This window comes from Ochotona curzoniae, unplaced genomic scaffold, assembly GCF_017591425.1.
Source record: "Ochotona curzoniae isolate NIBS_2020 unplaced genomic scaffold, NIBS_Ocur_1.0 scaffold_2683, whole genome shotgun sequence".
Taxonomy (NCBI): domain Eukaryota; kingdom Metazoa; phylum Chordata; class Mammalia; order Lagomorpha; family Ochotonidae; genus Ochotona; species Ochotona curzoniae.
Window position 1 is genome coordinate 4,672,492 of NW_024467100.1, and position 15,616 is coordinate 4,688,107.

Sequence of the window (15,616 nt, forward strand, 5' to 3'; positions counted from 1 at the left end):
ATAATGCTGGAGTGTTAGAATAGTAGAATGCTGGCCAGGCTGTCACGCCCCTTGATGACAAGAAGCCGCTGCTTTACTTAGTTAGGATAAGCCAGGGCCATTGAGGGATTCCACCCTAGTCAGGATGCATCAGGACTATTGACCAGTGCCACGAGCCCCATCTATACAATCCACCCGGGTGGCAGGGCAGTTGTCCGGTTCCAGGAAACAGGATGAGCCATTGATACCCAGAACCCATAGCCACGATGTGTGTTACTTTGACTGGATAATGTGTCACTCTTTAAATTGATTTGCTGTGTTTGGATTTGTGCGGGCTATGACGTATGCAGCGTCCAGAGAGGCCTATAGAATCAGAAGCCTTTCTTTGCTTTAGGGTCCGACCCCTCCCTGGCTGGCCTGCGTGCCCCAAGAACGGTCTGACCCCAGCATGCTGGCACAATAAACTCTGCTTGCTTTTGCATTACCAGTGAAACTCTGTCATTTCAGGGGGGCGGGGAGGGATGGACAAAACCGGACCCTAACAGCACAAACATGTGTTTTGAGTCTAAGACGGTTTGAGCCTCTCTCCTGATAACATTCACAACAGAGAAGTTTACAGTGGCCTGAGAGGTCAAGTGCTTCCTGGATAACTTCCTGCTTGGACTAGTTCCTCCCACACACCAATGTTCTGCTGTTCCAAGTTAAGCACCCCGACAGTTCATTTAGATTGCCCGGCACTCTGGAAACAACTGGAGTGAATCCACCATTGAACTGGCAGAAACAAAACAAAGCTTCCCACAAGAGTTACTGAGAGGAGCTATTTTAAGTCTTTAATTTCTAATCACATCTCACAGCTGAAATTATTCCCCAAAATCGTTAAGCCCAAAAGCAGACTAATTGGAAAGCATTTCCATTGAAGCAGTTTTATACTCTAAGAGGTTGTTGTCATTTCCCACTAAGAGTAACAACGGCACTATGATTAGGAACCTGCCCACGTGTTCACAGATACACATGTAAAATTATGCAAAATTATATTTTTTGTCAAAATAATATTTGGGGGTTACATTCAGACACTTTAACAAAAAACAAAGAAAATTAAACAAGTGTATCAAAAATTTGAGAAACATGGTGGCACAGTGGGGGTTCACTAAACTGTCTCAAAATACAAGTATGCTGGGAATTTTTCATCTTTGCACACGGACCATGCAAATCTTCTCTGTATCATTCCAATTTTGGCGTATGTGCAAGCATGGGCATTTCTCAAAATAACAAGTTCTTGAGCAGCTTACGCAAACTACACAAACCACAAGCCCAATGCATGTGTGTGTAACCTATTCCTCTCTCTACCTTCTAAATAAGTGGATGCATAAAAAGATCAGAATTTTTAGTAAGGAAATATATCTTCTCCATGTATCTTTATTAAAATATCTTTCTCAAAGGTCTTAACTATTTCTCTTTCAAGACTGAAGCTCCAAAAACGAAAGATTTTTTCCAGCTCTTCCTGTTGTCTTCGTCTAACCAGAGAAGCTTGGAGAAACAAATTAAAACACGATTTCTTTCAATAATAAGCACAGTGATCAATTTCAGAAATACTGCTCTACCCTCAGTGTTAAAATATCCATTACTACTGCCTCAATAACCACCGCAGGCTTTGGAACTTCTCTACAATGCTTTTGTTTTTCCCATCCCGAAAGAAAATTAAAAAAAACAAAAAACTGTCCTTGCAATAATTAACAGGACCTTCCTACTATCTGAAACACAAGCTCTTCAAAGTGGAAATCCCTTCCCCCAAGAGAAAACTAACTCTGTTTTGTGGAGAATTTGTAAACTCAATTACTGGCAAAATAAAAAGGATGTAACATCAGTTACAAAGTAACAAAGTCTCTTTCTCCACCCCTACCTGTTAAACCGTAAGTAAACATTGCCCAGCGACAATAAGCCAAAGGGAAGTTTGCTCTCCTCCTTCTCATAATACGCTTGATTCCAACAATTTCAGATTACAGTTTCAATAAAACGTCGTGAACTGTAGACCAGCCTCCATGGAGTCTAACAACATAGCCGAAAAAGATTCAAACTGCGGGAGACCTTGACTGTTGCCCAAATCAACTGATATTCCCGGAATTTGGACTTTTCATACTAGTTCATCCTAAACCTTCCTCTCCTGAAGTCCCAGGGGTAGACGTGGGAAGGCAAATATCAGAGGACAAAAAGAACAGCCCCGGTCAGCTTTCGTTTAAGAGCTGCAGTCTCCCTGAAGCCCAAGGACGGAAGGAGAACCCAGGATTGCTAGGAGTCAGGGTATTACCAAATGCCCCCCAAGACCATCCATCTGGAAGTCATCCTCGGCCATCAACAGCAAAGGCCTAGCAAAGACCTATTCCAAGAGGCTCAGTAAGTTATTAGTAAGCATTTCAGATCTAAGGGTCACCTCTCTGAAGAGCATCCAGTTATTTTTTCCAAATCCTTTTATATAAAAGGTAGTGTAATAAATACACTAAAGAGAAAAATAATAAAATTATTGCCATAGTAGAGAGATGAAAGGGGTAGAAACCTACATGCATAACATCTACCCCTCTCATGTGATTATTCACTTACTTGTTTGTTTTAAAAGTCAAAGAGATAAAAAGAGAGTTAGTTCAACGGTCCACTCCCCAGGCACCCCTAACAGCCAGTTAGGAATGAGGCCCTGGTCTCCGCCTGGGTGACAGGGCCCCAATCTGCGCAGCCATCCATCGGGTCTCCCACAGAGCGGACACGGATCCCAGCAACTGCATCATCACAAGCACATCGGCAGGATGGGAGCGGAGACAAGACTCCAACCCCGGAACTCCCCAAAGAGCATCTTCGTCACTGTCCTCATCCTCCATTTACATAACACAACTGCTTCATCAGTGAAATCTTCAAAAGCAGTAGACCGGCGAAGCTAAACGAAGATACTAGGAGGTATACAGGAACTTACTAATGGCTGTTATATTTCTTACGGGTGGGGCAGGGGTATCACAGAGGGGAAGACAAAAGCAGCAATGATGCAAATACTGATTACAAGATTTTTACATACAATACTAACAAACATTTATTCAAATAAACATGCACACAATCTAGAACTGCATGGCAATATGAGCAAATAAAAGTGCAGGTTCAGAGCACCAGGTTGTAAGCAGCTGCTGTCAAAACTACCTTTTGCAGCAAGACAATACTTTTTTTCTTTAAAAAGGAAAGCAAGTTGTCAGCCTAATCTGCTCATTTACAGTTGAGGAAGTGATGCCCAAATTTGACAAGGAACAAAATTCGCTAACCTTGGCCACAATTTTTTGTCAACATTTTATCAAGAGAAAAGCACATTATAAAAATTACAGCTTTTAACTATACCTGGGCCCGGCACAGTGGCCTAGCAGCTAAGGTCCTCCCCTTAAATGAGCCTGGGATTCCCATATGGTTCTAATCCCGGCAGCCCCCCTACCCATCCAGCTCCCTGCTTGTGGCCTAGGAAAGCAGTCAAGGAGGGCCCAAAAAGCCTTGGGATCCCACATGGAAGACCTGGCGGAAGTTCCTGGCTCCTGGCTTCAGATAAGCGCAGCTCCAGCCGTTGCAGTCACTTGGGGAGTGCATCATCAGACGGAAGATCTTCCTCTCTGTCTCTCCTCCTCTCTGTATATCTGACTTTGCAATAAAAAATAAACACATCTTAAAAAAAAAAACTATACCCAAAAGCTCCAATTGAGTTATTTTCTGGTTCATAAACTAATATTAGCGAAGAGGACAAATTTTATAATATGCTTCAGAATAAAAATCACTTCAACAAATACTTACTGACCAACTTAGAAAATATACAAAGCTCTGTTCCAAATGGCAAGCACATGCAGAAAATCAGCACATGGCCTGTTCCTCACGAGCCTACAGGGAGCAAGGAAGACAGACACACAAACAACTCTTCTAAAAGGACAGACTAGCTGAAGAGCATCAACAACCAGTTTAAACAACCAATTTCAACTTGAGGCCCAGCAGAAAAGGTCTTGGATCAGTCTGTGCGGTGATGCTTGAAGCATGAGTGTAAATTCTCCAAGGAGCACAGCCACGATGTTGCACAATCCCAAAAGCTGACTTTATAAACTGACCCAGTTAAGTAAAAACACAGCACAGGCAGACCAAGCTAACGACATACAGGAGCAAAGTGAGGGAACGTGGCAATATAGTGGTCAGGGAAAAGTGAATTCTCTGGTTCACACTGTGCATGGCAGCAGTGATTAGGAGAAAGATACACAGCAGACAAGATTGCAGAGTAGGGCTGGGTCAGGAAAGGATCAAGCTAAGCTGGCTTAGACGGAAGTGCTTGTGCTTCTGGGAAAAGGAATTTCAGCAGCAATGAAGAAGCTGAGGAGGGAAAGAGACTAGAGAAATTAAGACTTGAATGAAAAGAGGTTCGAACCCAGCAGGAAAAATAAAAAGAGAATGCAGGGACCAGCAACGGGAGACATGGCAGAGGTCTTGGTAAGACAATGCATCACTTTCCAGTTGGTCACATGGCTTACAGTAGCATGACAGTCAAAATATGAGCTATGTGATTCAGCTATTTTAGTCCTTTAGTACATCTCATAATCAATGACTTTAGAAGAGTCACGCACGTGGTCAGTACCTTCACTTTCCCAGGTTTGCAGCTGATCTTGATCCCTCGTGGCACTGCCCAACACCTCTCGAGGGACCGGTTCCATCCGTGCGTCCACTTTCTCTTGGTGAGATGACTGATTAAATCCATCAATGGCCTTTTGGAAAAAGAGATTGAGTTCCTCAAAGTTCATTGCCTGGAGCTCTGTGTAAAGTTCTGCCTGCTGAGCTTCTTCCAGCTCATTCCAGAACTGTAGCAGGTGTTCTTGTCCAGCTTTGGACAACCTGAGTCGGAGATCATTAACATTCATAATGTTCTTGTAGCCAAGTTTTGTGACAACAATGTAATTTTTGCACCTATAAATCTAAAAGAGAAGAGGAATTAATAGTAGGCCAAAGAGTTACAATATGATTTTTTTTTCTGCTAAAAACAAATAATGACCAATACTATGGTCAGTGACAAGGCACATATACAATGTATACAAGGCATATACATCCCCTCTGGCACAGCCATCTTAGTTTCTGTAACTCTACTTTGTGATGTTTATGCAACAAAATTGCCCAATGGCACATTTGTTAAAACACATCCCAGTGGTGAAGTGGCAAGTCACAAGACATTGGATGTTGCAAAAATATGATACTTAGGAAATTAAATTCTGCCTTTGTATCATTCAATATTTCTAAGAAAATAACGTAACATTATTATATAACAAATACCACACAAACCATTTCACACATATTGTCTCATTTGCTTTTCAACTGTATGGTACAGGAACATTATCACTACTTTACAGTTAGAAGGAAGCTGAGCGAGGAGGCAGCTGATGGGGCCAGGACGGGAAGCTAAACAATCATAGCCCTTCCTGTGCTTGGCTGTTCCTGAATGATTCCTCTGACCACTTATCTATCATATTTCTAATGGTAAAATAGCTGTTGTATTCAGAATACAGCAAGAACCATGAAGATGGGATTTCTCATAACCATGAAAAATACTTTTCTTATCAATAATAACTTCTGCAGAGAAGCAATAAAACCACATTCGTGATCTTTACTCACTATGAACTTGGATCTTGGTTAAGGAAATAAGCAATACGTACATTCTAAAAATCAGGAAACAGGACACTAATTTCAGAGACTCAATTGGCTAATCCTTCACCTGCAAGCACTGGAATCCCATTTGGGCACAGTTAATGACCCGGCGGCTCCCCTTCCTGTCCTCTCTGCTTATGGCCTGGGAAAGCAGCAGGAGATGGCCCAAAGCCTTGGCCCCTGTACACACATGGGAGACCCAGAAGAAGTTCCTGGCTGCTCAGCTCCAACTGTTGCAGCCATTTGGGGGAGTGAACCAGCAGACGGAGGATCTTTCTGTCTTTTCTCTGTAAATTTGCCTTTCCAATAAATATAAATTTTTTAAAAAGACACTGGTTTTTAAAGACTATTCTAACAAACATTAAACTTTCAGTACAAAAAAGAGGAGGAACTATTCAGTCTACTTTCCTAATACAAACAAATACAGGAGGAGACAGGCATGGCTTTGTCTAGAATGAATTCACCAAAGCTTGATCCAGCTGGGCCTCAACGTTGAGCAAACTACACAGATGAGATCAGAGAACAAGCAGAAGGCGGTGGCAATGAGAAGTGACATGTGTGACAACAGAAGGTGAGGTGCTATGTGGACTGACAGGAAATGCACAGGGCACCTCTGTGTAACAAACAGCCATGAAAATTCAACAAAGGAATTTAGACCTACTAGCATAAATAACAGGTGGCAGCAGCTTCCTAAACAAGGTAATATCACCATGCAGATAGACACAGCCGGGAGAAAGGGGGCAACAACACAAAGGAGAGTCTGAGGAGGGACAAATAAAAACAGGAAACAGCTTCAAAGAGAACTGCACTAATGAAGAGCCGATGGTCTGAACCAGATGAGCCGCACAGCAAAGGAGAGTAAAAACAATAAATCCGAGGGTCACTGCACTGCAGTTACACAGACGTGAGGGACAGCGGGAACCAGACACGAGGGAAACAACCCGCCTCCCTTCTCCTCCCGTAGGGACGGTAAGAGTTAATGATGTACACAGCAGCCGAGAGGGCCATCCTAGACTTCAGCTGAATCACTGAAGTCACCATGCCTCACCTTCCGCACTTCAGAAACAACGCTAATAACAGCACCTATCTCATCAGGAGCATGAAACATCAAACACCATTCCCAATCCCAGGCCAAGAAAACCTGTGTCTCCTGAGCTGATAAAATGAGGACGCTCACGTGCCGATGAACCGTGTGGCAGGAAAATTCTAACTGCTTTGCAGATACTATTTCACTGAACTCTCAAACAGCTCTGAAGTACTAGCATTGGGATTATTTTGCAAAGAAAAAAAAAAAAAAACCGAGCCACAGACACAGCTTGCACAAGGTCCCATGCTAACCAAGTGACAGAGTCAAACATGCTGCTGCCAAATTCAGAATCTTCAAGAGTTTGCTGCAGGGTCCCTTGGGAGAGAGATCTTCAACATTCACATGGGGGTGAGAGGAGGGCCAGAGAAAGAGAGGGGGAGCCACATTGCTTAGGCATGACTTATTCTGGAAATGTGAGACACAACTGACGTTACTTCTGACTCGTGTAAAAACCAATAGAAACGGAAAAAGATGTGCAGCACAGGTGGGTGAGGAGCTTTCAGGATGAGTAAGAATTCTTGATTTTTAAAAGCACCATAACTTTGTTCTCTATCGGGCGTGTCAACCCAAATCATCAATTTCCTAGAAATAATTTTAACCGGTGTCCACTCAAAATCAAGTTCAGGAAAGATATCATTCTCCAAAAGAGACAGGCACAGACTCTTTTTTTTTTTTTTTCTTTCAATCATGTAACTGGCAAGAAGTAGGGACCAAGCTCCATGGCACACCAGGCCAAGCTTCTGTCTATGGAATTGGCATCCCACAGGGGTGCCAGTTCACACCCCGGCTGCTCCTCTTCCAACCCAGCTGCCTCCTTATGGCCTCAGAAAGCAGCAGAGGATGGCTCAACTCCTTGTAAACAGGCACCACATGGAAGATCTGGAAGAAGCTCCTAGCTCCTGGACTCCGATTAGCCCAACTTCAGCCATCGTAGCCAGTGGCCATCTGGGGAGTAGACCAGAGGACGGATGTCGGTCTGGCCATTCTCTCTGTAACTCTACTTTCTTAGAGAGAGAGAGAGAGAGAGAGGAGAAATAAATCAGCCAAAGCAACAGACTGAGTTCAAGATTCCAATTTTTTTAAAATCCAAACTAGATCAGCATATGAGATTTGATGTGCTAAACCGCCAACTTTTATTTTTGGTACGTCATTTAGCTGTACTGGCTCTACTGCTTGGACCAAGTCACAAAAAAAGTTTTAATTTCGATATCTATTTTCATAAAATGTAAGCAAGACATTTTTCCTCACTACGTTTAGAGCCATAATTCCGAGTGCAATGAGACAATGAAGTTCAAAGAAGTTATTTTTCCCAATGTTGTATACATAATTGATAGAAAAATGGGAATTTCTATGCCAGATCTAACTCGAAAATCTATATTCTTCCTCTAATATATAGTCATAGAAGCAGAAGAAATGCAAAGCACATAACACACAAGGCCCATTGCAAACAAAAGCAGAAGAGTTTGGAGGCCACTTAGCGTGGCCTCTTGAGTCTGGCACAGTTTTAACTCAGTTCCAACATATTCTAAGCGTATGATCTTGAGCAAGTCACTTGGCCTCCAGTACCTCAATTTTTCTCATCTATAAAATGGGAACAAATACAAAAATGCTCTATGCTTAAGAGAATCTATACATGAATATGCTGAATAGCAAAAAATAGTAAATCCTTAAAAAGTTCAAAATAAACAATCAATGCCTGCCTGGCACGTACAATGGCCCCATAACTACTACTGGCTACTATTACAGAGGATCACTCAGCTCCATCTATGGGACCATGACAATGGATCTGTCAGCAGAGACTGTCATGTGACACATGGCCATATTGCCATGGCATGTGTGTAGACCCACAATGACCCTTCTCAATCATGCAAACAGACTACTCCTAAAGGTTTCATTTTCATGTAAAAAATATACATTAATAAATAAGAGAATTCTTAACTTTCCTGGGCCATTATTACTCCTTTGGAGGAATCCATTCAACACTTACTGTTTACCAGGAACCTATCTGCGTAACAGGGACACACAATAAAGCAGTGATGTGCCTACAGGTGACAAATCCGTAAGATGTCAGACAGCGGTGACATTCAGGGAGACTAGGGGCTAAAGAGCAACAGGGGACTCAGCAGGTATTTTAGTCAAGGTAGCCAGATAAGGCATCCAAACACCCGACATTTAAGAATACATATGAACAAATAGTTGGACAAGCCAAGCTAAGATCCTGGGGAGGGCCCAGCGCAATAGCCTAGTGGCTAAAGTCCTTGCCTAGCACACGCTGGGATCCCATATGGGCACCAGTTTGTGTCCTGATTGCTTCACTTCCCATCCAGCTCTCTGCTTGTGACCCAAGAAGGCAGTCGAGGATGGCCCAAAGTCTTGAGACTGTGGACCTGCGTGGGAGACCTGGAAAATGCTCCAGGCTCTGGGCTCCTGGCTTCGGATCAGCTCAGCTTTGCCCATTGCAGCCACTTGGGATGTGAACCAGCAGATGGAAAACCTTTCTCTCTGTCTCTCCCTCTCTTTGTATATCTACCTTTACAATAAAAATAAATATAAATAAATCTTTTTTTTTAAGTCCTGGGGAGGAGAAGCACTGCAGGTACAGGAGGCTGTAAGTAACATGGACGTAAAGCAGGCGTGTGCTCGGAGTGTTCCCTGCGGAGCTAGAAGGCTAGCACAGTTGTGGCTGACCTCAGCGCAGTTCACTGACGCCAAGAGGGACTGGAAATGAGTCTGAAGAAACAGACAGGAACCAGATCAAGCAGGGCCGTGAGGTTGGGGTAGGACCTGGGGATTTGGAAAGCCAGTGGAGAATCCGCGTCAGGTGAAAATCATGGTCAGACTTCCGTTTCAAAAGGACCATCCTGCTGCTATGTGTTCAAGAAAAAAAAAAAAAAAAAACTATGACAACAAAAATAGAAGCAGGCAAACCAGTTAGGGAAGTACTAAAAGTGTAAATGAGAAACAATGGTGGCTTAAAAGTGCGGGCGGGGAGGTTTCCCAACAGGCTAAGCCCCCGCCTGCCGTGCGGTGTCCCATATGCACAGAGTCCCAGCTCTATGGTCCAGTTATCTACTCCTGCGCCTGAGAAAGCACTGGAAGATGGTTCAAGTACTGGGGCCTCTGCATCCATGTGAAAAACCTGGAGAAACTCCTGGCTCCCGGCTTCGGATTGATCCAGCTCTGGCCGTTGCAGTCACCTGGGGAGTGAATCAGCAGACGGAAGACCTTTCTTTCTGTCTCTCCTTCTCTCTGCACAACTCTACCGTTCCAATAAAAATAAAAATCTTACCCAAAAATGTGACTGTGAACATGAATGCTACATCAGACCTAGAGGATCAGGTAATGAACCGGATGTGGGCTGACAGAGAAAGACAGGAATTGGGCAGACACTCCAGGTGCTGCTGTCTCCTGCTGAAGCCGGGGAAACGCTGGGACAGCAGCAAACTCAGGTCTACGTGTCAGGATCCACAGTTCGCGTTCCATCAGGTCACCTCTGAGATTGCCTGTTAGGCCATTAGAAATACTGCTTCCACAGCATGATATGATAGTCCAGAGTTCGGGGGTGATACTGACCAAAAGATCAACGGTCAAGGTTGTTAGCCTACAGGATACTAAGTCACAAACTGAATGAGCTCCCAAAAGGACTGCAGGTACAAAATCCAGGAAGTCAGGACACTGAGCCTTCCACATTCACCTGCATACCTACAAAATCTTCTTCCTGATTTAGCTAAGTTGGAAGAGTCACGAAGCCATTAAATTGGAACTTCTGAAAAAAGCCATGGAAGCCTCAAGACGGATGGAGTTAAACTAAACTACTTGCCAAGGCATGGCATCTTGTTTATACCACGTCTTCCGTCCAGTACAAGGAAGAGTGCCGCCATGGAAAGGTGAGCAGCAAGCCAAGGAGGCAAAGATGAAGAAGTCCTTCATTTGGGCCTCACCATCACAGAATGCACGCAAGTCATCTCACCTATACAGAGGGTTCTGCACAAAGCTACGACAACCCACCTTTCCCATACTGTCTACCCAAAGCAAACGCAAGCACAGTACACTGTGGTAGCGTACACACCGAACTTCGCCAAAAATGTCCCGAGACTCCCATCCACCTTCAGATGTTTGAGGAGATGAGCTCGTGCAAATAAGACAACTTATTGGTTAAACGTTGTCCTCTGAGCCCACACCACAACAGCTTGCAAAGGCATGCGGGGTCACACGTGCTCATTTTCCTGTTCTTCACAACTGATTCTTGGAGAAGCTTACTGGATTCGCAGTGTACACATGAGGCAGATACAACCATCTCCAGGCCATTAAAACGCTACCAAATTCCCCACTAATGCAGGTAGGAAACATTGTATGTATTCAGGATACAAGCAGCAATGAGTTTAAGTTCAAATCAATCAAAATCTGGGACTGGTGAGGTGGCTCAAGTGACTAATCCTCCCCTTGCAAGTGCCAGGATCCCATAGGGGAGACAGTTCATGTCCTGCCTGTTCCACTCCCTTTCAACTGCTTATGGCCTGGGAAAGCAGAAGAGGAAGGCCCAAAGCCATGGGCCCTGCACCTGGGGGGAGACCTGGAGGAAGCTCCTGGCCTTCCATCGGCTAAGCACTGGTATCTGCAGCCATGTGGGAAGTGAACGAGCAGATAGAAGATCTTTCTGTCTCTTTTTCTCTCTGCAAACCTGCCTTTCCAATAAAAATAAAATCTTTCAAAAGAAAGCAATCACAACCTTAAAAGGTTGTCAGTCTTCTCTGGAATTAAGATAAAGATTGATATTTTCCCCAAACCCAACACATCTATATGGAATCCTTAAGAAATTTGCTAGTTATCCACTACTAGCAAATATGCCTTCCTTTCCTGCGCCTTCTGCCCTATCTCTCTGCTGTAGGTACACCCTCAAAATGGACTAATAAACCTCCTGGGACTTCAGAAAAGAGTACTTGTTTTGAGCCACAACCACTGACTCCCGAGAAGCTTGGCGGCACAGCCTTAGAGTCTTCCTTGAGGTTCCAGCCAAATGAGCGAACAGTGAAGAAATAGCTACCTTCAGTTTCCTGTAACCCTGGCGCCCACACCCAGTGAAATCCACCTAAAAGCCCTTCAGCTTGCGCCGACATACACGGACCAGCACAATCACGACTACCTGGTTTCAGGTTTCAGAAACACACACACACACACACACACACACACACACACACACACACACACACCGTTCACATTTGATCCCATCTTCAAGGGGACTTGTTTCGCACAGGTGTGCTCACAGCCTTCCAACCCACCATCCTTCCACTTGGCCAAGCCTGGGCAAAGCCGGGGGTCCCCCAACCCTCTCCAACTCCCAAGCTTACAAAACTGACTAGCAGACTTTGTCTCATTGTCACCTCGCCCACGGGGATCCCCCTCTCCTTCCTGTCAGCCCTCTCAATTCTTTGGCACACACATTCCAAGGCATCCCACGCCGCTCCCACCTGACAGTGCCAGTTAGTCCCCTCCGGAGGCAGGCCAACCCAGGCTCCGCTGACCACAGGGCCCTGGCTTTACAATCTGCAGGCACCTCCCCTCCCAGGTGAGGCCCGCCTCCCGGCTCTAACTACCTTCACGGATCCCCCGCCGTGGACTCCAGACACGGCCCCCTGAACCGGCCCGTCCACCCGGGCCGCCCTCAGCCCATCATCCACGGCCCGCCCCGACCCGGAGGTGCCGCCGAGGGGTGGGCGTGCGCCTTGCGGAGCTCCGGGTCGGGCGCGCGTGTGCTGCCGGCGGGCTCCTCGGCCAGTGCCAGCCGCAGGCGCTCTGCACGTCGGCGCGCCGCGCGCCTCCATCTGCGCGCAGCATGGCCCTGGACGCGCGCACGCGTGTGGCAGGACCCGGCCCTCCGGTCGCCCCTCACCTCTGCTCGCCCAGGCCACGCTCAGCCCCGCTCCGGCTCTCTCGGCGCAGCCACTCATCGGCGTCCAGTCACCGGCTCGGGAATATATACACTCATCCGAGGGGGCCGGGGCGGCGGCGGCGGGGCGGGCCGCGGGTTGGAGCCTGGGGGAGCGCCAGCCCCGGCCACCCCGCCCCTCTGGCCGCGAGTGTGGGGAGGAGCGGAAACCAACGGCCCCGGACACGTCAGCGCCAGGAGCGCAGGCTACCGGGCGGGGGCCGAGCGGGGACTCGGGGCGGGACCTCTGCGCGTCACTCATCCAGGGGCCCAATGGGCAATGCCCCTGGTGGTCCAGTCAGCAGCCGGGCCCGCCTCGCTGGCGCACTGGCTGGGCGGAGGAGGGAGGTGTCCGCGACGTCCTCTAAGGAGGGGCGGTGCCCTGCCAGGGCAGTTCCTGGCGGGTTCTAGAAGCTCTGACGTTCCCTGGTGCTTCTGCGAGATGAGACCCCCTTCCTTGCCTGTTAGTCATACGCTTGGCTCGGCGGCGCGGGGCGCGTACTGCCTGTTGAGGGTGAATAACGGATCTGGGAGAAGAGGTGTGTCTCTGGGTGGCGGATTTCCGAGCACCCACGCAGATGCTTGGGAACGAGGGTGGTGAGCCGGCGGAAAACCCGCCGGGGAAGGGCCTGGCACGCCCTCTGACCTTGGAGTGGTCATTTGGGCTCGAGTTTGCCAGATGTCTGGTAGGGATTTGCCAGGCCGTCCGGTGATATTTTGAGTTGCGAGTGTGTGAAGACGGCCTGGTTTGCACAGACACGAAGGGAAAATGCCATCAAAGATACTAGGGTAAACCCTTAGGAGCATACCAGTGAGAGTGAGCCCCGGGTCAGCTTGGGGTTTCGGGGGACTTAACCGTCTCTAGGCGCACAAAGGTGGTAGGTGCAGTGGCTGGTCTCCAAGGCCATCCCAGGCCGGTGTTCCAGTCCTATTATGTAACCTGGTGTAGGTGTGCGAGCACACAGGTCCCTTGTGACGCTCTGTGCCCTTCAAAGCTGCGTTGTATGCTGTGCACTTTTTCCAAAATCCCGGACACCTAGAATCAGGTGCTTTTCTCCTGCCTTCTGGAGTGCAGACACCTTTTATTTCCTTCATCAATTAATCACAGAATTATCCACCAGGGTGAAGGTCAAGCAACACCAGAAAAACTTACACACCTAGTGAGTCCTGCTGGAAGAATTACATTCAGGAGGTTGACTAGTCCTCCTCTTCTGTGATGCCAGAACTCTCACTCTCTTATGGAGTGATGCATAGTGTAGTGATTGGTTAAGAGGATGGGACCTCGTGTAACAATTTCAGCTTGAATACCTTGACGAGTTATTCAACCCGTGCACGTCAGTCTGATCATCCCTAAAGTCACACAGGGGCCGCATCCAGTAGCAGAGTGCCTGGGTTGAAGGAGTCTCTCTCTGCTTCTTGGCTTTGAATCCAACTTCCTGTTAAGGTGCATGCTGGGAGGCAACTGTGATGGTCCCTTCGGTCCACGTGACCATCAGACCCAGATTCTGTGCCAGGTCCTGGCCAGGCCTGGCCAAGCCCTGACACTTGTCAGCAGTCGTGAGTGAGCCAATGAATGGGAGCTCTGTCGCTCCACCTTTCAAATAAAATGAAACTAAGTTTGTACAACATAAATAAAGCACTGAAAACAATAAAAATGTCCTTAGGGTTATTGTAAGAATCAAGCCACTCAATATCAGTAAATGAGCTAGAACAGAGAAAATGCTGAACTGCAGTTATTGTTACTGATTGAGTGGTTACTCTGTCTCAGGAAAATGTGGACAAGGAGGCCCAGATTCAAAATTACAATTGTACCCTGACTAGCTGTGTGATGTTGAGTAAGATGTTTAGCCTCCAATTTCTTCTTTTGTACAATGAAGATAATATCCAAATTAAATGGCACAGAACCTAGAATAGTGCTGAAATATAATGCCCACCATGTAGGTCTTGCATAAATTAATAAAGATCCAAAGTCATTATCAGAGAGCCATTCAAAGGAAAAAGAGAGAGCTGAGATCCAGAACCAATGTGTTTATAGCAAAATCAACAATCTGTCTTTATCTTTGTAGTTGACATACTTTTTGTTGTTATTTTTCCTGGTGATCAGGCATAAGAAGGGTTCTTAATCTTGTTTCACCAGCTAAATAACAGAAACTTCTCATACTGAAGAATTACTTCAAAGTGAACTCAGTCCTTCCAAGTCTTTCTCCTGTGCCTGGTCTTCTAAGAGCTAATGGAAAAGAACAAGGCAAGGATGTTCACTTTACCTGTGACTGCTTACATTACACAGGGGCTATCAACTAACACAGAAAAAAGAAGAGGCTTAAGCTTTAGGGGTTCTAATCCCGGCAGCCCTGCTTCCCATCCAGCTCCCTGCTTGGGGCCTGGGAAAGCAGTCAAGGATGGCCCAAAGCCTTGGGACCCTGCACCGACGTGGGAACCCGGAAGAAGTTCCTGGCTTCAGATTGGCTCAGCTCCAGCCATTGCAATCACTTGGGGAGTGAATCAGTGGATGGAAGATCTTCCTCTCTGTCTCTCCTCTCTGTATATCCGCCTTTCCAATAGAAATAAATAAATCTTTAAAAAAAAAAGAGAGAGATTTATTTAGGAATGAATAAAACTACTTAGAGTTGCAAATGACATGGTAGTAGACCTGGAAAACCTTAGAGAATCAGTAAGACTAAGACTTCAGTGAGGTAGCAAGCTACAAAACAAACTCATAAGAATAAATATTTTTCATATGTATAGATTGAAGCCAATGGGAAGATATGATGGTAGGGAAAAATCCCAGCTATAATAAAGCAATGAAAAATAAGCTAAAAGATATAAATCTGACATAAAATATACAAAGCATATATGAATAAAATTGCAAAAAAATTTCTGAAGGCCACAAAAGATGATCAGAAAGAAAAATGTCTCTTGTTAAATTATACGTT

General features: G+C 46.0%; 1 protein-coding gene and 1 pseudogene across 3 annotated transcripts in view; both read right to left on the bottom strand.

Annotated features, from left to right (window-relative positions):
* The window catches only part of UAP1 (UDP-N-acetylglucosamine pyrophosphorylase 1), a 37,593-nt gene extending 24,820 nt beyond the window's left edge, over positions 1-12,773 (bottom strand). The window contains exons 1-2 of one of the 3 annotated variants that reach the window (XM_041003246.1): positions 12,648-12,773; positions 4,613-4,938 (exon numbers count right to left, since the gene is read on the bottom strand). In XM_041003246.1, coding sequence (XP_040859180.1) covers positions 4,613-4,892 — 280 coding nt within the window. In that variant the 5' untranslated portion in view covers positions 4,893-4,938; positions 12,648-12,773. Of the gene's footprint in view, positions 1-4,612; positions 4,947-12,647 lie in introns of all 3 variants that reach the window. The other 2 variants (XM_041003245.1, XM_041003247.1) reach the window with 2 other exon arrangements.
* On the bottom strand, positions 1,139-1,236 carry LOC121171663 (annotated as a pseudogene).
* Positions 12,774-15,616: the final 2,843 nt, after the last annotated feature.